Raw genomic sequence first — 21,164 nt, 5'->3', positions numbered from 1 at the left:
AGAGCTCAGGCTCTACAGTTTGAGGACCTGAATTCAAATGCACCCATTTTTCTATGCTACCTTGGTCTAGTTAACCTCTCCAGGCCTCAGTGCCTTCATCTGTAAATGAGGAGGCTGGGCCAGCTACCTCTGAGGCTCCTCCTACATCGAGAGCTTGAATCTAGAACTGGAACTCTAAGCTCTTCTCTCTGGCCACGTTGCCCCCTAACTCCATGAGGTCACTTACGACTAATGTCCTGTGAACCTCTAACTTGGCTTGTGTGTTTGACCCTCTCTTAGACAGAGGGTTAAAAATGGCAACCAACCCATTCTCTTGGCTTTTTCCTCACACTGCCCAACTCCCTGACCATGACACAGCTGGTGGGACTGAGCACAATAGCCAGCTGACCTCTGAACCATGATTGGGGCCCTCAGTGGGCTTGGCCTTTGCCCATGATTCTTATCAGCCCAGCTGGTCTGGGACTCACTGCTAACTGGGAGAGAACATACTGACCCTGGGAGAGGTAGGAGAAGGAACTGGAGGGAGTGACCCACTGCCAACCATCCTTCAACGCCGCCTTGCCCAGAAGCTGCCCTCCTCCCTCCATCACTCTCCTCACCAACTCTGCTGCCAATGGTGTTTCTGGGTTGTCTGGGGCAGGAGGGGAGGCAGCCGGGAGGGTAGAAGGAGGAGTTGTCTGGCCAAGGAACACCTGTGGGTACTCCCCAGCTCCTATAAAAGAGATAAAAGGCAGCTGGGGCAGCGTTCCCTGGAGATTGCAAAACTGACCCTTCCCAGATGCTTTGGTGAGAAGGACAAGGGCTCCTTTCTCTCTATGAAGAAAAAGGACCGAAGACCCGGGGCTGCTGCTTCTTCTGGGAGCTCCATGAATGCGCACCTGCTGGTGAGGTGAGGAGTCTGGTGGAGCCAAAGAAGGGCCAGAGCATCCAGAAATGGACCTCCTAAAGGGCAGGGGTAGCTCCTGGTCTTTGGAGAGTCAGAAGGACTCCTGAACCTCCAGAGCCAGAGGGACCTTCAAGGTGACCCAGCCCCCTCCAGCATCTACAGCCCATCCTGGGGCTGAGCACAAGGTCCTGGCACCACCTTTGGTGCCACCAAAGCCTTTTCTTTCCTCTCAAATGTTCTCTTCCAAACCTTTGGTAAGCTTGTGAGACATCCACAAGCCTGAGCATTTCCAAAGGTCAGAAAAGATATCTCCTAGGAAATAGCCAGTCGCCATCATGTCATGGAAAATGTCTCTTGAGCTTGGTAGGACCCATGCTGCCCTGCCTGACTGTGTCCACTCTGACAGTCTTTCTGTTCTTTTCTGTAAATTCTTTTCACATTCGATGGATTCTGTCTCTTCAATTTTAAGCTGCTTTCATGACTCTCCCTCCTCCCTATCTTTATTTTTTTTAAATTTATTTATCTATTTTTGGTTTTCAACACTCACTTCCACAACACTTTGAGGTTCAAATTTCTCCCCATCTCTCCCCTCCCCCTCACCCCAAAACAAAGTGTATTCTGATTACCCTTTTCCCCAATCTGCCCTCCCTTCTATCACACCCCTCCCTTCCCTTATCCCTATCTCCTCTATTTTCTTGCAGGGCAAGATAGATTTCTATACCCTATTGCCTGTATTTCTTATTTCCAGGTTGCATGCCAAAGCAATTCTCAATCTTCATTCCTAAAACTTTGAGTTTCAACTTCTCTCCCTTCCTCCCTCCCCACCCATCCCCACTAGAAGGCAAGCAATTCAATACAGGCTATATATGTGTAGTTTTGCAAATGACTTCCATAATAGTCATGTTGTGTAAGACTATATTTCCCTCCATCCCATCCTGCCCCCCATTTATTCTGTTCTCTTTTGACCTTGTCCTTCCCCAGAAGTGATTACTTCTAATTACCCCTCCTCCCATTTGCCCTTCCTTCTATCATCCCCCCCCCACTTCTCCCCTTCTTCCCTACTTTCCTGTCGTGCAAGATAGATTTTCATTCCAAATTGAGTGAGCATGTTATTTCCTCCTCAAGTCATATGTGATGAGAGTGAGGTTCACTTCTTCCATTTCACCTCCCCTTTTCCCCTCTGTTTAAAGAGCTTTTTCTTCCCTTTTATGTGAGATAATTTGCCCCATTCTATTTCTTCCTTTCTCCTCCCAACATATTCCTCTCTCACCCCTTAATTTTATTATTTTTTTTAGATATCATCTCTTCCTATTCAACTCACCCTGTGCCCTCTGTCTATGCATACATACACACACACACACACACACACACACACACATGCATATACACATATACATCTATATGTATATAATCCCTCCAACCACCCAAATGCTGAGAAAAGTTTCAAGAGTTACAAATATTATCTTTCCATGTAGGAATGTAAACAGTTCAACTTTAGTAAGTCCCTTATGATTTTTCTTTCCTATTTACCTTTTCATGCTTCTCTTGATTCTTGTGTTTGAAAGTCAAATTTTCTATTCAGCTCTGGTCTCTTCATCAAGAATACTTGAAAGTAATCTATTTCATTGAATGACCATTTTTCCCCCTGAAGTAATATACTCAATTTTGCTGGGTAGGTGATCCTCCCCCTCTTTAAAAAATCTGGGGCTACAGAAAGGGATTGGTGTAGGAGGCATGGAATGAGCCAGCCATTCCCAGTGGGCCTCCTCCTTCTCAGACTCAGCTAGTGGACCTCTTCTCTACTCTGTATCTCATCCTTCTCCCAGAAGCCAAGAAGTCATCTAGTACAACCCTTTGTTTTACAGATGGGAGAATTGAGGCACAGAGAGAAGGAATTTGCTGAAATTTGACACAGTTAATGTGTGACAAAGGCAGGATTCAAACCCAGGTCCTCTGACTCAAAAATGCAGTGTTCTTTCCTGCTTGCTCTCCTGGAGGATAAGGGCCCTAGAGACCTCTCTCTGCCTCTCCCTCTCAATAAGTGGTTGCATTTTTTTCCCCCTCTTCTATAGATTTGCCCTCCTGGGTGCATTGGCTCCTCTGATACAGATGAAAGAGAAGGCAGCTCCAGGTAGGTCTAGAGCTGGAAGGGACTTTGGAGACCACCTAGCTCAACCTCCTCACCTTGCAGATGTAGAAACCAAGGCCCAGGGAAAGCAAGGGCCTGGCCCATGTCCACTTGGGTCCTGAGTCCAGTATTCTTCCCACTGGATCCACCCCACCTCTCATAGCTCTCAAGTATACTTGGAAGTATCCTAGAGGGTGAGAGGCATGGTGGCTTGCTGTGTAGACCCTTCTCTTTGTTTGTCAACTGCTAGACTTGGTGACCTTGGAATGCCTTGGGAGCCTCTCACGATTGACCTTCAATGGGACCTTCTTCAAGAACAAGTATCTGGACTTCTACGCTGTTGGTGAGCAGAGCAAGTTCTTCTGATCTAGCCCTTGACCACTTCCCTTTCTGGTCCAACTCAATACCTTAGCATTTCCTGCATGGCAGGCACTGGAAATACAAGGCCAAAAGACCACAGAGCACCTGCCCTCAGGGAGCTTCCCTTCCATGGGAGGGAGGGTATAATACTCAAATATTGGCAAAGGAATATTGAGAGACCACTAAGTACTTGGAAATGGTGATGAGATAGGGCAGGGGGAGCCAGAAGGGTCTTGGGTAGGAAGCGATGCCTGAGCTGGGACTAGGGCTAGCGCCAAGGGGATGCTATGCCCTCCTTTGTTTTCATGGTGTTAAGATATTATGGCATCCACTGAGACTCTAATATCAGAGCATCCCACACATGCTCTATAAAACAAGTTGTGGCAGTACCTCAGAGGTCTTTCTTGCTCCCTACTACCCTTCTCAAATGCTTATGACTGCCCCATGCCTATCAATGGCCTAGAGAGACTAAACAGACTCATTTGCCAGTGGTGGTCGGTGATGATGTACTCTGGGGATACAGATGCTGCCTGTGCTCACAGAGAACATGGAGGGCTAGTAAAGTACCCCATTGCCAGAAATCTAAGATGGGGTTTCTTGCATAACAGGCCCATTAAAACTCACCACAAAAATGTGGTTCCCATAGAGTCATAGATTTTTAGACCTAGAGACAACCTTAGAAGTCATCTACTCCAAGATCTTCATTTTACACTTGAAGAAACTGAGGCCCCAAGAGGTCAGGGGACTTTCCCAAGCTCATCTAAGTAGATTTGAATCTAGGTCCCAGACTCCAAAACCAGTGCTCTTTCTACTGTATACAAAACTAGCCATCCATGATGGCTAGGGAAGATCATGGTTGAGGGAGTTGGGGCTCAAAGTGACCCTATAATAGAGGTCACAGAATATTATAGACTTGGAGTGAGAGGAAACTTTATCCAGTTCAACCCCCCCATCCATTTTACAGATAAGAGAACTGAGGCTCAGTGAGAGAGATTAAGTTAATCGCTAAACATTTATTAAGCACCTACTATGGGGATTCCAATTTAGGTCCTCAGACTCCAACCCTAGGAAAGGGACTTGTTCAAGGTAACCCTGCTAGATGGTGGTCAGACCAGAGCCAAAACGGAGGTTGTTTGACTGCCAGGCCAGCTGGCAAGCATTAAAGACTGATGCTGAAGGCAGGACTTTGTTCCCAGATCAGTTTGGCACAACAAGGAAGATAGACGAGGCTTTGGCCAATCAGTGTGGCTACACCATTGCTTCTGATGCCTGGGGCAACGTGGATTTCCGAGCATCTCTCCTGAGCTGTTACTCTGTCATCAAAGTGAGTCTACCGTCCACATCTGGTTTGATCTCATTCGGGCACAGCACATGCTTTTCATGAGGCACACTCTCTGCCAATGCTTCAGCATTGGCTAAGTGCTGGACACTGAGGGAGGGGGTGGGTATGGGAATGGCGATGATAATTTGACATCTTTAAGGCTGTGAGGTTTAGAAGCTGCTTTCCCCACATGAGATAAATCAGGCATTTGGTAAATGAGATGCAGCCTCTGAGAGCACATTTAATGGGAGCTGGGGTGAGAGTTTATGCACAGGCCCTTCCTCGGCCCTTCCTCTGCCCCTCCCCTGTCAAATGTAAACTCCCTGAGAGTACCAACCTTCCCTTCATTTTACAGATGAGGGAACTGAGGCACAGAGAAGGGATCTGCAGATTGTCTCTTTATCCCCTCAGCCTTTACCTATAGTTGACGGTCAGTGTGCTCACATACAGCATTTTACAAAAGTCAAGTTCTGAGCTAGAATCACAAAATCTCAAGGCTAAAGAGTGAGAGAACTGAGTCTGAAAGCCCAGTGACCTTGACTTACATTCCTAGGAATGTCCCAGAACCGACCATTAAAGGGATAATTGACACCATCTAGAAAGGAACTCGAGGATGACCAAAAGCAGCTCATGGCTGCCTAAGTTTATTTCCTTCTTGGACAAGATGACTGAGCTTGAGGCTTAAGCATGGCTAAGCATGGTCATCTACCTTGGTTTTGGCCAAGTATCTCCAGTCAGAGTCAGAGGGCTAGGAGGTTTCCAGTGGAGGTCCCCAGGAGTCTATCTGTGGTGCTGTGTTCTTCTGGCATTTTTTTAGTCAATGATTTAGACAAAAGTGCCCCTGATATTCTCCTCAGATTTGCAGGTGGCATTGAGCTGGGAGGGAGAATGAACAGTGGATGAGAGTGAGGAGCCAAAAAGATCCCTAATTTGGAGGGCTGCGATGAAGTATTAGACTTGTTTTTAATATGACCTCAGAGGTCAGAACTAGAAACAATGAAAGGTAAATCTCATAGGCATCTAGAAATACTAAGCTGCCTCCAAAGATGGTGGGTCACAGAGGTGGTCACTGTCTCACCTCCTGACATGGATGTCCACATGGGTGACCACTCCTCAGATATGTAATAAAGAAGATCCCTTTTGAGTTGGATTAGATGGCTGCTGAGTCCCTTCCAACTCTGATTCTGGGATTCTATGAGGGACCTTAGAAGCCTTTCATACCTGAGGTGAAATCCACACTCTATCACATGTGAGAAGTAGCCACGTGGACCTTGCTTAAAGACCCCCAGTGAGGGGCAACCAGCCCATTGCACTCTAAGATGGCATGTGGTCTCAGATGCAAAACTGATTCACAGCAACAGAAGAACAGTCCTGGTGACAGGATGTGTGATGTCTAGTCTGGCTGGGCTCCCTCTAGATGTTATTGCCCTGGGTCCTGAACAAACTCCAAGTACTTGGCTGGCAGATGAGCCCCTCCAATCTAATCCTGTCTTTTCCCTCCTTCTAGAACGATGTCAGTTTTACAGTAACCGTGGAGGTCCACGTCGCTTCTGATCCCCAGCGCACAGAGGTTACTGTTTATCAGAGAAGTGTGAGCTGCTCTCACTCATCCTGGTATCCCAGAGAAATTGTGTGTGAAGCCAACTACATGGAGGTAAGAGTGTGTGCAAATCTGTTCCTACCCTGGGGGCCCTATGGCCTGAAGGAGGAAGATGGATGGAGGCCATCCCTGGGACCACTTTGGTAACCTTCCTCCCTGGAAAGATCTTCCAGAATGCAGGGCTGCTGCGGAGTTTCAATAAATCACCAGAAGGAAGGGGAACATGAGTGGCAGAAGCCCACCTTCCTGGACAATAGCATCTGCCCTTGAGGCTGCACTTCAAGGTCTGCAAAGCAATTCATACATTCACTTCAAGGTCTGCAAAGCAATTCATACATTCACTTGATCCTTGGGACCCTGTGAGAGGTGCTAACTGTACCCCTTTTACCAAAGAGGAACTAAGGTTCAAAACTTAAGTGGCTTACCCATGGGCACACATCTAAGAAGTACCCAAGGCACAATTTGAATCCAGACCGTTCTGACCTCAAATTCAGAGTTCTGTTGACTTTTTTTTTTTAGTTAGGTAAAGAAAATTATTTCTCACACTTCCTCCCAAAGGTTTCTGTTAAGAGAGAAGTCCCCTTCATTCCAGCTGACATGCTCCAAGATGAGCCTGAAGACTGGGCAGCAGCATTCCCGGAGGTAAGCCTATCAACCATCCTATGTTCAGTTCTAGTCTCTGACTTGAATGAGATGTCAGCTTCCTTCTTGTTAAATCTGAGTCTGGCAATGGGGAAACTGGAACAAAAGAAGGTTCTAGGTCTTTACCAACACCATCCTTTGTTGGCCCAGGCAACATCTGGCATGACTTCCATATGGCAGATTGTTTTTCACACCTTGACTGGAAGAAGGGTTATGCTGGTGAGCGATGCCCATAGCGCTGGCTATGGAATCAACATGACAGACACAAGGATCCTCCTTCGAGCAGGATTCAATGCCCAAGAGGCTCAACAAGTGGAGGTTGGCCCAAACTCCTTACAACCAAGATGGTGGTTGCCACAGGCCTAGAAATCAGTCACCATTAGAAACAGTTTCTCGGGATTTCACTGGGTTCTTTTCTTGGTAGATTCAAGGAGTTACTTTCTCAGCCATAAGATCTAGCACATTCTACAAGCAGCACTGGATGATCTTCATGGTGGACACTGCTGTTGCTTGTCCTACAGGTAAGAGATGAGCAACAACCCTGTTCTTTGCCTCCTCCTTCTCCTGGTCAAATTTGGGCATTTACAATATAAGACCAAGGCTTGCTGGAGATTCCTAGAGATGCTCAGGAGCCCAAGCTGGGTCTGCACCCTTTTAGCATAAAAGCCAAATGCCTCTACTTGGCCTTCTAGACCTGTACATGGCCCATTCTCCCCTCTTTATGGGACCAGATGACTCCCATTTCTTTATTGGGGCTGTCCAAGGTGCTAAGCTCCCAACAACCCCATGAGATAGGAGAAGGCAACATCCTATGACAGATAATGTAACCAGAATATCTTGTTCAGGATCCCATGGTCACTAAGCAACTGAGCAAGGCTTCTGACTTGAGGCTTTCCTAACTCCCTGCCCATTATCCTTTTCAAGATATCATGAAGGTTTCACTAGTCACTGTGCAGTCTAGAATCTGAGTTGGAAGGGACTTAGGAGACCAGGCCAGTCTCCTTCCCATCATCTCTGATTGCCAAACTCAGCTTAGCATCCATATCTGAGCTCCTGCTATTTTCTTCCTCTGCCCCATCCCCATCCCAAGTGTAGTCATGTTCTTTGTTGTCTCTGCATAGCTCACTCCTATTCCTCCAGTTCTTTCATTGTCAGGCTCATTGACCACAGGCTTCAAAGCTAGACTGTGGTCATCTCCTCAAACTCCTTTTGCTTAAGACACATAAGACTCATGGCTCCTCTGTAAAAGGCTGAAGTGAACCTTGAACCCAAAGTGTCTGAGGGTAGCATAGTGGGAAGTGAGGTGATGGATCAGGAAGGAGGAAGATCTGATCCTCAAACTTTAGGAGAAAGCCCAGTGTAGTGGACAGGACATTGGCATTAGAGTCAGGGAGGCTTAGATTTGAAGGCCACTTCAAGTATCTGCTAACTCTGTGATACTGGGGCAGGTCACTTGGCCACTCTACACCTTGGTGTCCTCATCTATAGAATGGAAGGATCTCGACTCCATGACTTCCCAGGCTTTTACTATGAGAGCTATGATCTTGGGAATGACCTTGGACAATTTACTTCTCTCTGGGTCTCAATTTCTTCATCCTGGAAATGGGAATAATAATTCTAGAACTTTATTTTGAGAATTTATATAAAACACTCTATAGACTTTGAGGCATTATATAAATATCCATTATTTATTGTTGCACACTTGCGGTGTGGGGTAACATGGCTGACTTTAGAACTCAGAAGACCTGGGTCCAAGTCCTCCTCTGAAACATCCTGGTCACATAAGCATAGGTAAGGGCCTTAACCTTTTAATACTCTAGGCAACTTTTTGAGACCAGAAAATAAAGAGGATATGCTGACCTCCACCATCCATCACCCATTGTACTTAGTTTCCACCCCAACCCCTAGGCCAAGATTTACTTGTTTTCTGAATGATCTGCCTAATGACCTCATCTCCCCAACAAGACTGTAACATATTTCTTGAGGTCAGGGTCCATGCTGTAAAACTCTCACATTCCCTCAAAGTCCTGAGTAAACAGCAGGTGCCAAATTCTTGTTTGCCAAAGGCGATTTGAATACTCTTGCCTCTGATAAGGAGGCCATAGCCAACGTCTGCTTGTGTTTTCTCATCTAAGATGATATGGTATATACAGAAGACATGATCATTTGGACCATGCCAAAGAACATCGGCCCTCTCCTCATGGGGGCCAGTAACGTTAAGGACCTGTCTGTGGAGATGGGTGTGGGGCTACACAAATTGACTGCTGCAGATCTTATCTCTAGAAGATACAGTCTGAGGAGTGATGGGGACACCATTAACATTACGGTACCGATTGGTGCAGAAGGCGGGTATTACAAGGTGAGTTGTCCAGTCACAACCAAGGGACACAAACCCCCACCACCACCAAGGTTGGCATGAGTCCCAGAGCTAGAACTTCCCTGGGGAGCGGGGAGCGGTGAGAGCTCAGAATACTTCTAGCCTGGGAACCTTCTTCAAGAGAGTCTAGCAAATCAGTAGCGAGAATAAAGACTTTCTTAGCATGTTATCCCACATGGAGTACAGGAAGGTATGAGGTGCTTCAATGTCCCTAAAAGCATGTTAGATCTTCTTGTAGTCTTAGTAAAGTAAGGATGACCTTTCACCACTTGTGGCAGAAGTATTAATGATTTGTAGCCCAAGGCTCTAGGTTCAAGTACCACCTCTGCCACTACCTGTGTAACCTTTGGCAAGTCCCTTTTCCTTCTCTTGGCCTCAGTTTCCTGACTTATAAAGCCAGGAGACAAATTACTGGTGGCAGATGAAGCTCCGGTGAGAGAGTTATTGGGTAGGCATCATGGCAAGTAGAAAGAATATGGGCAAGCTATAATCACTCTCGTTGGACTTCTTTCTTCCTCTGTAACATAAGGAAGTATGGGACCAGATGATCCCAAAGTCTCTTCCATCTCTTGATTTCTGATTGCTAAGGGTCATTTCCAGCTCAAAATCCATCAAGTGTATAAGATGGAACAGAGAGGAAGGGATGAAATGGGACTTGGTATCAGGGAGCTAGAACTGGAAGGCCATTGAATCCAACACCCTCCTTTTACAAGTGGGGAAACTGAGGCTCCTGGAACTGTCAGGCAAAATATCAGAAAACTAGGAAGCTGGACATGACGAGAGGGCTGAGGGGAAGGATCTTAGACTGCAAGTCAATCCTTCAAGGATCCATGTTATCAATCTCATTGATCCTGGTCATAGGGGACATCCTTCTGAGTTGCTGCAGCCTCACTTTCATCACCTGGTTGGCGTGTCTCTCTACACTGAGCAATTCTGAGGCTCAGGAAAGAAGTCCAGGCCACTGTCAGACCTCTCCCTAAAGCCTTCCCAGATCAGGAGGAAAGCTACACCCCCCCACCCCACCCCCCCCACCCCCACCACCTGAAACTTGTTCTTGATTGATTTGTGGTCTTTCAAAACACACCCAGTTGTGTAGCCAGGTGGGAGATTTTAGTGGAGACGAGCTACAGGAGAGCAAAACTGGCTTCAGAGTCAAAGGACCTGGGTTCAAACCCTGACTCTGTTAGGTAATAGATCATTGGCTAAGATTCTTGGCCAAATCAAGCGCTCTGGGCATTGGCTCCTCATGTGTAAAATGAAGGGGCCTCACTTGAATGATCTCTAAAGCACCTTGCTGAGCCCCCAGTGTCCCACGGCATTGGTCCTTACTGCCTGAATCTCTAAGGTGGTCCATGTGAGGCCTGGTAGAAGCTTCTGGTCTGGGGATGAGGTATAGGGTCTCTATAATCAGGCCCTTCTGAGCTAGAATAGATCCAGGCTTGGACTACATCCACAGAGGAAAAATGGAAGGATTCAGAGTACCTACAGATACCTTGGAAGATGCTTTCTGTGGCTTTGAGGGCAGGGTATGTCTCACTTTTGTCTTTCTGTAGTGTCCAGCACACTACCTGTACTACAGAGCAGGCACTTCAGTGCTTGTTCATTAATTCAAGTCTTGACTGTGATAATCTGAGAGTTGGAATGCAATGAACAAGGCCCTAGGCTGACTTGGGAGGCCTGGCTTCTTGTCTCAGGTCTGCTACTAACTCACTCTGTGCCTCAGTTTCCCCATCCTTAACATAAAGGAGATGGTCACTGCCCCAAAATTGCTATACTATCTTGTTTGCCACAGAAGGAATGCCTTGCCTTCTTTCTCTTCCCTTTCTTAGACACATGTGCAATCAGGACACTATGGCACCTCCTACCACATTGCCCTGTTTCTGGAGCACCGGTGGGAAGATGACAAATGGGGTGTGACCAAGCATACCGTTGTGAAGACTGTAAGAACCCCACTGCAGCTCCAGGAACCCATCCTGACCAACAGTAAGGCCTTCAGTGGGTAACAGTCCTTGTCTCCCCCAGACCCATCCTCTCTCTTTGGTCATCCCAAAGCTTGGAACACTGGTACATCTCCTCTACATTTCATACCAGGCTTAATGTTCTCTTTCCCACCCTCCCTACATCTCTCCAATCCTTGCATCAAATTCTATGTTGAAGGTATTGCTTTCTTCCCCATTGGACTGTGACCTCCCTGAGGGAAGGACCTGAGGCATATCTCCATGTCCCCAATGGTCAGCATAGGACTTGGTAGATTGTAGGCATTCTAACGTCTGAAGTTAATTTCCTAGATACCAACCCCAACCTCCGCATCTTCAACATATCCGTGGGCACATTTCTTCCTGACGTGGAGCTCATCAGCCTGACCATGAATAATCAGACCGTCCTTGTCCCAGTAGCTAATAAGAGTCACCTCCAAATCTACGAGGCTCTGCATGCAAACGGAAGCAGGGATTTCATCATTGAAATTGGTTTCCACATGCCAGGTGTAGATATTGAGGTATCTAGATTTAAACCATCCCTGAAAATCACAGGAACAGCACTTCTGAAACAGGCTCATTACACAGTCACTCAATAAATGGAGTTGAAGTGAATGCATGAACACACATTCCTTCTGATTTCTCTCTCCTCAATCCTCTATCTTTCTTCAAATCACACCTCACATGCTGCCTCCTACACAAAGCCTCTCCTCATTTTTGTCCCCATCTGGTTGTATTTCTGCCTGGTGAAGTTGTCTTGAATTAGGCTTCTATCTGTCTACGTGGTCTGTCCCTCCTAGTAGAATGTCATCTCCTTGAAAGCAGGCACTGTTTGGCTTTTTGTTGTATTAAACACTGAGGTGGATCAAATCCCCCCCATTAGTACTCCCTAATACACAGATCACACCCCTCCCCCATCTCCTGTGTGACTCATCCCTCTGCTTCCTTAGCTTTCCACTGGGACCTCCTCTGTTCTCTCTTGACCTCAGGAATGGGCCAGGGAGGACATGAATTGTCTTGTCAGCCACCTCTTGACACAGGACCTGCCCTTTTTGGTTCTGTGTTTCTTTGGTATCCCTCTCCCTGGTTCTCCTAGTTTGTAATTCAAGGCACATTGATTAACGAATGTCTGAACCATGGGTTCTTGTCTCTAGTATCCAGGCGAAGACTTTCGGATCTATACCTTGAACGCCAGCCTCCTCCTCAGAGCAGGTGATGACGTCTTTACTACTCCAGTGATGATGGTCTCCATTGTCCATGATGTAGGTGGGTGAGGTCTCCAGAGAGCCCAAGAGGGCTGCCGTGTCATGGGGGAGGGGGATAGATTTACGGAGAAGCAACCCCTGGGTCTCCTTGCAGTGTTGCCCAAAGTGGAAGGGCACTGTGATGCCGAAAATCTCTACCTTGAACTCACCCGTGGCAATGTAGACCAGAGCTGGGTTCCCTTTCTCTTGAACACACGACTGACCCCAGAAGCCGCCCAGAAATACAACTATGACTTTCACGACAATGGCACACATCTTGTCATTCGTGTCCCCTACTTTTCAGCTCATGTGGTCTATGAGGTAGGAGTTTGGGATTCCTTCAACCCTCCCCATGATACAGAGAAGGAAACTGAGGCCCAGGGCAGGTCACATAGGGAGCAAGGAGCACATCCAGGTTTCAAACAAAAGTCTTCTAGTCCAAATCCAGGGTTCCATTTAGCAACCTAGATCTAAGGTCCGAAGGGACATCAAAGGCTGACTCCTACAAACCCCTCATTTTACAGATGAGGAAAGTGAGGCCCAGCAGGGTTGTCAGTTGCCCAGGGTAACACAGGTAGTGAACATCAGTGACAGAGTCTGAGCCAGTACCTAAGAGTTCTGTTCTCTACAGCCCTTCTGGAATCTGCCTCTGCAGGGGGGACTGGACCTGCCAAATAAAAAGGAGCCATGAAATCTTTTCCAAACAGGGCCTAGTGGGGTGGCTGGGGAGGAGATAAAGGCAACTCACCCAATCTGTCCAGCAAAGACATCCACTGACACCTCTGCCCCACCTCCAATTCAACCAATCAGCTGGAGTGAGATCAGCTCAGTTCTGCAGGCTGCTTAGGGCTCTTTGGCTCCTGCCCGGAAGGCTTTTCCACAAAACAGCTGAGCCAGCCTCCTGTCCCTTGGAGCATCTCTGATTCCTCCTCTCCAGGGCAAGACAACAATCTGCTCTCTCCCTCCTTGGGGAGAAACTGCCTGTGATGGGAAACATGTGGAGGATGCACTTCATCAGAGAAGCCAGAATGTGGCAGCTGGAGCATCCCTGGGACTGTTGACAGGATGTGAAGGCTTTGTTTGAGGGGCTCCTTCAGTGTTCTCCATGCAGCACAGCAGCATAGAAAGGGCTTGGGATTAGTCAGTTGACAGCTTTGTCCATTACTCCCTGGGCAAGTCAGACTTCCCAGGGCCTGAATTTCTCCACAGTGGAGTCCAGAAATCTTTCTCCTAGCCATGTTGGGGTTGGTTCAACAGTATAACAATACTGAAAAGCCTCTTGGCTTCCCTGGATTCCCACAAGAACCCCCCCCTCCGCAGAAGGTCTGTCCTATTCTCTCCAGCTACTGGTGCCCTCCATCTGAAAGGGCTTCTAATTTCCCCTGCCGGTGCCTTACCTAGGTGTTGGCCTAGGGTCTGCCCTGGTGGAAGGGGCAGGGCAGTGACCACTTCTGCCTTTGTAACCTCAGAACTTGTCAGGCCTCGTACAGGGTAAGTGCTCCGTCAATGCTCGTTGACTTGACTAATGCTGGGTAAAAAGAAGGCAATTTGCATGAAGGGCATTATCTGACTTGTTAAAAAGAACTTTGACTCATTCCCTTGTCAGTCCCCAGGCAGTGAACTGCTTCTGAGCAGTTAGCAATGGAAGGGAATGAGGTCAGAAACTCGGCTTATTCAGTGGCCACAACCTCTAATGCTCAAGTGGGAGAGAAGACCCTGAGGGTCAGCACCGTGAATGTAGCTCATGCATGTAGCTCCATCGATCACAGAATTTCCAAGCCAAGGCTGTATGCTCAACAGGCATCCAGAAACCTTCACAGACTTCTGACATCATCCCAGAGTGCTCTCTAGGCAAACTGGAGGCTTGTCTGCCCCTAACCACTTTGCTTTCACTTGGCTATCGGTGTATGTTGGCTCCTGCCTGAGAATGTCCCACCTCCTAAGTCCAACTCAAATACCAGCTCCCCTGATCCCAGGGTGGTTTCATAGAAAGAACTCTGGACCAAGAGATGGGAGCTGCCTCTTGCTACCTGTGTGTTATCTTGGAGCTGAAAAGGGACCGGCCCTAAGCACCTGGCCTAGGAGTATGTAGATATGAGGGGGGAATGTGCAAACATGCCTCATGTTTGCACATGCTCTAACCTCCATGAAATTACAATGATGTCATGGGCTTTCCCCTATACCCATCTATTCTTTCCCAGGATATCAGTCCCTCAGGGATTAGAGCCTGCCTCCAGCTGAAGATGAAGAATAATCGCACCCTTGCCAACATGAGGGAATACTCCATCACTTGTCCCTTCTCCCCCAAAGACCTAATAGGTAACTTTGTCTTAAGTTTTGTTTCTGTTCAAATGCTAAATTCAGGGCTCTTGATAGAGAACATCTTGCTAGCTGGGCCAACCTCTGACAGGGAATCTGATCTTCTGTGGTTCCCCACCCCTACATAGTAAGGGACTCCCATGTTTCTAGCTTTTAACTTCCTCCTTCACCAGGAGTATACTGAGAAAAGGACTATAGTACCCATCTTACCGAAGAGAAAACTGAGGCTGAGAGAGATTTAGAAACTTCCCCAGGGTCACTTGGCTAACGGCTGTCTAAACTGGGCTTCAGACCCAGCTGGCTTTTCTCTCTACCCCACCCTGGCCCTCCACAATCTGACTGCTGCTTTCTCCCTAAGTTTCTCTAGGACCCACCGTAGAAAAGGGTTAGCATCTGGCTATAGGGGATCTGTTCCTCTTCTTCCTTCCCTCCTTTCTCCCTCCCTCATAAACCTCAGAGCTCTCAAAGACTCTTCATCGAGGTTTGAAATAGAAAGGTTTGGGTTCCTAACAGTATGAGACTCCAGGGTCAACAACAGTCTTGGCTCAAAACCGTTGGAGTTGCTCTTCCATCCCTCTGCCCTAGCTCAGACTCTCCGGAGGCTTGGCATCCATTCTGTATGCCAGAGGTTGGGAAGGATGCCAATAAGCTCAAGCAACCAGGAGGGCAAAGGACCACTACAGATGAGGGCCATGTAAAGGGGCAGGGTACATTTAGCCTGGAGAAGACATAGCTGTTTCTACACATTTAAGGGATGTATTCTTTCAGGAGGGAACAGTCTAAAGTTAGCAGCTGATGAGGGGCCAGGTGGGTAATGGGTGCTCAGTGAATAGACATCTAACACCAGACCTGGCTCTTGGGCTAGCTTGCCAAGCCAATGGCTCCATGGTGGTCACGGCCCTGATCCTGGCTGGTGTGCCAAGCCTGGATCCCTCCAGATTTGTGCTTCGGGACAAGCGTTGTGGGCCAGTGTTGGTCAACAAGACAAGCGCCACGTTTGTCTTCGGGGTCAACACCTGCGGGACAAGCAGAAAGGTAAGAGGCCTTGTCTAAGGCTGGGAGCTCCCAAGCCCTGTGACCATGTCCCCTGTGGGCTCCATGCTCTCCTTTATGCCCCTAGTTTGAAGAGCACACCCTGACCTATGAGAACGACGTCCTGTTCTTTAGCCCAGGCTTGGATGACCCCATCTACAGGTGAGCTGGAGCTGTTCAAGCAGCCTCCTTCTGCCTGCTCTCCACATGCTCCCACCCACCCAAAAAAAAGGTGGTGGATTTAGATTGGGTTTTGGAGTTGTTATTGAGTGAGGGAAGAGTGAGATAGAAGACAGAGACACACGCAGAAGGGAAAAGAGTTGTCCTGGGGAGGTGCTCTTCTTTCCCTGGATCCCTCTCTCTTCCTTAGACTCCAATGTACCTGTCGCTATCCTATCAATGAAACCACCACGGTTCGATATCGACCAGAGAAGAGCCAAGTGCCTGGTTCTAAGCCAGGACATGGTCGTCTTGCCTTGATCATGAAGCTGTCCAAAGGTAGGAGCATGGGATGCAGACGTGGGGGAGGGAGGTATAGAGAACTCAGAAGATCAGAACCAGGAGGGCCCTTAGAACATTCTCTCTGTTTTATGGAGGAGAAGTTGAGACTTGCCGATGGTCACACCGGTAGTAAGGAACAGAGTTGGGATTTGAACCCAGACCCTCTGAGCCTAGTGCCGATGCTTCTGTGCCCATGTTCCCTGCCAGCTCGAAGCATTCCTGGTGCACACTCCCTCAACTTGGTGAAGCCCCTCCCTTCCAGGTTCAGCTGAAGCACCATTATTTTACTCCCTGCCCCCTACACACACACACACACACACACACACACACACACAGAAGATAACGTCATCCCACACAAATTACTTGTACACGTTTGTGTTTAATAATAACTAGCATTTATAGAACATTTGGAGGATTGCAAATAACTTTATATAAAACAACCCTGGGAGGCAGGTGTTATCTCCTTTTTACAGAGGAGAAAACTGAGGCTGAGAAGTGAAATGATTTGCCTGAGGTCCATGGGCAGAGTCTGGTGCAGGATTCAAACTCGGGTCTTCCTGACTCTGGGTCCAAAGTTTTACCCACTGTACCTCTTTGCTGCTTAATTACTTATTCTGCACAGACTGCTTGTCTCCTCCATTATAACGTCTGCTCCTTGTGAGCAGACATTGGGCTCGTGGTCTGTGTTTGCATCCCCACAGTCTGACCCATAGTAGGTCCTTTTTAGATGCTTGTAGACTGACCCAAGCAGGATCATCAGTAAAGTGATCCCGACCCATGCCGATGATGCACACCCCGAGGGCTCTGTGCTCATAGAAGAGCTTATCCTAGCAGAAAAAGCTTAGAGAAGCCTAATGGCGAGTCATGCCTTCTCTAGATGGAACCTATTCAGAGTTCTACAAGGAGGATGAGTACCCAGTCCACAAGTACCTGAGAGACTCCCTGCTCTTTGAGGTGGAGCTTCTGCATTGGGAAAATCTGCAGGTAGAACTATTCCTTGAAGATTGCTGGGCTACCACTTCCCAGGATGGAGAGAGCCAGCCCCGCTGGGATATCATTATCGACAGGTAACTGAGCCCTGCCCATGGGCCCAGGCCCTAGAGTGGCAAAAGGGACTAGAGGGGTTCAGCTAAGGGACTGAACAAGCATGGATTATATCCTTGTGTGCACTCTGGTCAAGTCAATAGGCATGTACTTATAAAGTGCCTATTGTGTGCTGTGCAGGGCATCTTGCTAAGCACCAAGGTTACAGAGAAAGGCAAAAAACACAGTCCTTACCCTTAAGGGTCACTTTTTTTTTCCCCAAGCTGTCCCAGTGATGAGGATTTCCATGAGACCATCTTCCATCCTGTGGATGTGGGACTCTTTCCCCATCACCTGAAGAGATACGAAGTAAAAATGTTTGCCTTCATGAAGGATCAGAGGGCGCTGCTGGAGGATGTGAGTCTGTTCCACTTCTGAAATTGATACAAAAATCCACAGTTAATTTGAGAAGCAATATTAAGTGCCTACTATACGACAGTCATTGTGCTAGATTCTGGAGATAGGAGGCCAAAAGCAAAAACCCCTGCTCTTGAGAAGCTTACTTTCTATTTGAAAGTAGAAAGAAACCTCAACTGACCTTAGTCTAGTCTGCTGGGTGGGAGACTGACTGCTGTGAATGCCTCCACCACTTCCTGTGGCACGCAGCCTGTTAGGTTACTGGGTACTCAATTACAGAAAGGTTCTACCTTTTATACTGAGCAGAAATCTGTGTGTAAGGAGATCTCCCTGGAACCTCTGTGAGGGTCTTCCTCATGCCCACTGCAGGAGGCCAGAGTACATCTGATTCACTTCCCCTGTGACAGGCCTTCAAACACCGTCCCTTCTTTCCCTGGCTAATCCCAATCTTTTCATCTCTAGCATAGACCTTCCCAGATCCTTCCATCCTCATCTGGCCTGGTTTTCTTTCCTCTCGCCATCCTCTTAACATGTTCTGGCTTGCCAAGCTACCTTCCGACACGAGGTGGACAGAATCGGATCCAAACCAACCACTGGATCCATGGCCTCCCCCACCCAAGGGTTCAGCTTCTGCTGATAGAGTATGTCTTAGCCCTCATCTGTGCCCTTGGGACAAGAGTACAGTCTAGAGAATTTAGAAACAAAAAGACAAAGAAACCGGACTTGTGACCAGTGGGTGGTGAGGAGAGGGAGCCTGTGGGGCTTAGCAGTGCATCTAAAAAGATCCCATCACCTCTCTGGTCTTCTATACCTTATAAAATATACAGATGCATGCTAACAAGCGCCATGGGCTGCCTTAGAGGTTAGAATTCTCAATAGGGCTGTAAGGCAAACATCGTTAAGTCCTCATTACCTGCCTCTCTCCATTTGGAAAATGTCCTTTAAGTGAATCTCATGTTAACTTTTACATAACTGAATATATTAAGACAGAGGCAGAAGCCCTTTGGTAGAGAGGGAGCAAGACAAAATCAAGGGAGTATTTATTGAAGTACCTACTGTGTGGTAAGGGCAGTTAGGCCCAGTGGATAGAGCTCTGGACTTGGAATCAGGAAGACTCCTCTTCCTGAGTTCAAATGTGGCCTCAGACACTTATTAGCTGTGTGACCCTGGGCAAGTCACTTAACCTTATTTGTCTCAGTTTCCTCACCACCAAAATGAGCTGGAGAAGGAAATGGCAAACCACTCCAGTACCCTGGGGTCAGAGTTCTGAGGAGAAGGCTGTAGACTCAGTACTAGAGACTCTACTCCACACCTGGCCTTGGAGGCAGCATTAGCAATCAGACTGATGATCCCCCCCACCCCACCCATTTGATGTTGCCAGGTGTATTTCCACTGCAGTGTGGTGCTCTGTAGGACTCAACAGCCTGACTTAGACTCTCTCTGTGCGAGAAGCTGCATCCCAGGGAAGCAACGAGTTGGTGAGTGGTCTCTGACCTCAGGATGGGGTCAGCCTGTCGGATTGAACCCAGGGATCTCTTAACTAATTGTGGTGTCCTGGGAAATGGTTTGTGTCTGAACCATCTGTCACAGTGGGCTGGATGCTAGCATAGTATACGAAGGAGTTGATCAAAGTTTCCAAACCCTTTTCTCATGGGAGTCCTGTGAAGGCCACAGTGGGATGGAGACAGGGAATGGTTTCATGATTTCTTTGGTACAGAGAACTCCAGGTGAGGAAAACCCCTTACCAACCAAACTGTCACCCCGCACACTGAGAGTGACTTGTCCAGGATCACACAGCCAGGCTGTGAGAGGCAAGACAAGTCTTCCTGGTTTTGACATAATCTCTTCACTATGCCATGCTTTCTCCTGAGACACAAAAGTGCAAGAATTGTGCCCACTTCCCAGATGAGGCAATTGAGGGCCCTGGAATAGACTTGCCTATAGGGAAGCACTGGGTTAGTAGTAGAAGAATTCGCCTTTTATCTAATGTATTCCCAAGTGCTTTCCTCATAATTAATTCCAGGTTTGTCTTAGTTCCACAACTCAGTGGGGGTGAGACTTTGGGGGGATGGGTTTGGCTTTCACTCAGTGGCCTGTCCCATTCAGGTGCTGTGCACCCTGTGTTCCAGTTTAGTTACCAAGCACATTCTGGGCTGCCTGGGCCAGTTGGCAGCATCTGCTAGGAGGGTGCTAATCCTCTACCCCCTTCCTGCCCAGGCCGTAGCACCAGACCATACCACTCACAGGGACTGGTCTCATCAGGAGCCATCTCTCTGACCACAGCTAACAGTAAGTGCTTACAGCCTGCCCTCCTTAGAGAAAGCAAGTGTCCTTGTCCTGGGCAGACGCTATTGCTCTGATGATGTCCATCTGTTACAGGACACTGAAGGTGGCTGATGGCTCAATTCTGATTGAACTCGGAGTGTGGGTCCAGACAGAAGTATGAAATAAAAGTTCTGATTACAACTGAGTCTGGTCCTTGAAACAGAACAACATTAGAAGTCTGCCTTCAACCACCTAATTAGGCTTCTAGGAGAAACTGGGAGCCCTTCAGTCCCCTTAGCTCCCCAGAAACCACATAGGCCAGCCTCCTCGTTAGACAGAACCTGAGGAACAAAAAGCAAAGTGAGACCAGATCTGTCCTTGGTTCAAACCCAGGGCCCGACCCATTCACTCTACTTCCAAAATGGCAGCCACTTTTCTTTTATACGTTGGGAAGCTTCCAGTCCCTGAGTCATCTTGATTCAGCAAGCATTTGGATGGCTCCTGGCCAATGAGAAAAATACCAAGATATAAGGTCAGAGATGAAGGGGGAGGAATTTCATTCAACCCCCCCTCATTTTAGAAAAGAGAAGGGATTCTTCCAGGATCATACAGTTAGAGGGTGTGTGAGCTAAGACTCAAGCCTAGAGGTAGCTAGAGGATGCAGCGGCTTGAGTGGTGAACCAGGAGTCAGGAAGGCAAGTTCAAATCTAGGCCAGACGTGTGACCCCTGGCCAATCCATTTAACACCTGCCTCAGTTTCCTCAGCTGTAAAATGAGGATGACAGTAGCACCCGTCTCCTGGGCTTAATCAAGTAGGATTTATAAACTCCACAGAAATGCTAGGACTCCTGGTACCTTTATTCCCTGTAACGCCTAATTCTGCATCTTGGGATTCCTCTACTACTTCCTGGCTCTTGCCTCCCCAGGACACCCTTCCTGTCTCCCGGGTTCTACCTGTGCATATGTCCTCATTGGAACTTGTCTTCCATACCCAAGTACAGATAGCACCAGGGAACAATGTGCTGACCTGGCCACTCACAGAAAACAAACCCCTCTGCTTGACCTTCTTTACA

General features: G+C 47.9%; 1 protein-coding gene across 1 annotated transcript; it reads left to right on the top strand.

Moving 5' to 3' along the window:
• Window positions 1-451: 451 nt before the first annotated feature.
• On the top strand, window positions 452-20,292 carry LOC140527458 (uncharacterized). The gene is made up of 22 exons (XM_072644443.1): window positions 452-889; window positions 2,959-3,017; window positions 3,265-3,357; window positions 4,571-4,698; window positions 6,203-6,349; window positions 6,854-6,937; window positions 7,088-7,255; window positions 7,362-7,458; window positions 9,073-9,296; window positions 11,144-11,297; window positions 11,603-11,811; window positions 12,445-12,556; window positions 12,650-12,855; window positions 14,736-14,853; window positions 15,719-15,888; window positions 15,974-16,047; window positions 16,256-16,383; window positions 17,264-17,453; window positions 17,694-17,826; window positions 19,208-19,304; window positions 20,044-20,115; window positions 20,206-20,292. Exons 1-22 carry the CDS (start codon window positions 816-818, stop codon window positions 20,211-20,213), a joined length of 2,745 nt encoding a protein of 914 aa, XP_072500544.1. The 5' UTR covers window positions 452-815; the 3' UTR covers window positions 20,214-20,292.
• Window positions 20,293-21,164: the final 872 nt, after the last annotated feature.

Source organism: Notamacropus eugenii, chromosome 1 (genome assembly GCF_028372415.1).
Source record: "Notamacropus eugenii isolate mMacEug1 chromosome 1, mMacEug1.pri_v2, whole genome shotgun sequence".
In the NCBI taxonomy this organism is placed as follows: Eukaryota; Metazoa; Chordata; class Mammalia; order Diprotodontia; family Macropodidae; genus Notamacropus; species Notamacropus eugenii.
The sequence above is the reverse complement of the archived record's forward strand: the minus strand, read 5'-3'. Positions and strand labels throughout refer to the sequence as shown.

Bases quoted from the DNA above. Each gene is read 5' to 3' on its own strand.
- LOC140527458 (XM_072644443.1), top strand. From the start codon at position 816: ATGAAGAAAAAGGACCGAAGACCCGGGGCTGCTGCTTCTTCTGGGAGC. The intron at 9,297-11,143 runs GTGAGTTGTCCA...TCCCTTTCTTAG, and splicing joins CAGAAGGCGGGTATTACAAG to ACACATGTGCAATCAGGACA. The intron at 11,812-12,444 runs GTATCTAGATTT...TCTTGTCTCTAG, and splicing joins TGCCAGGTGTAGATATTGAG to TATCCAGGCGAAGACTTTCG.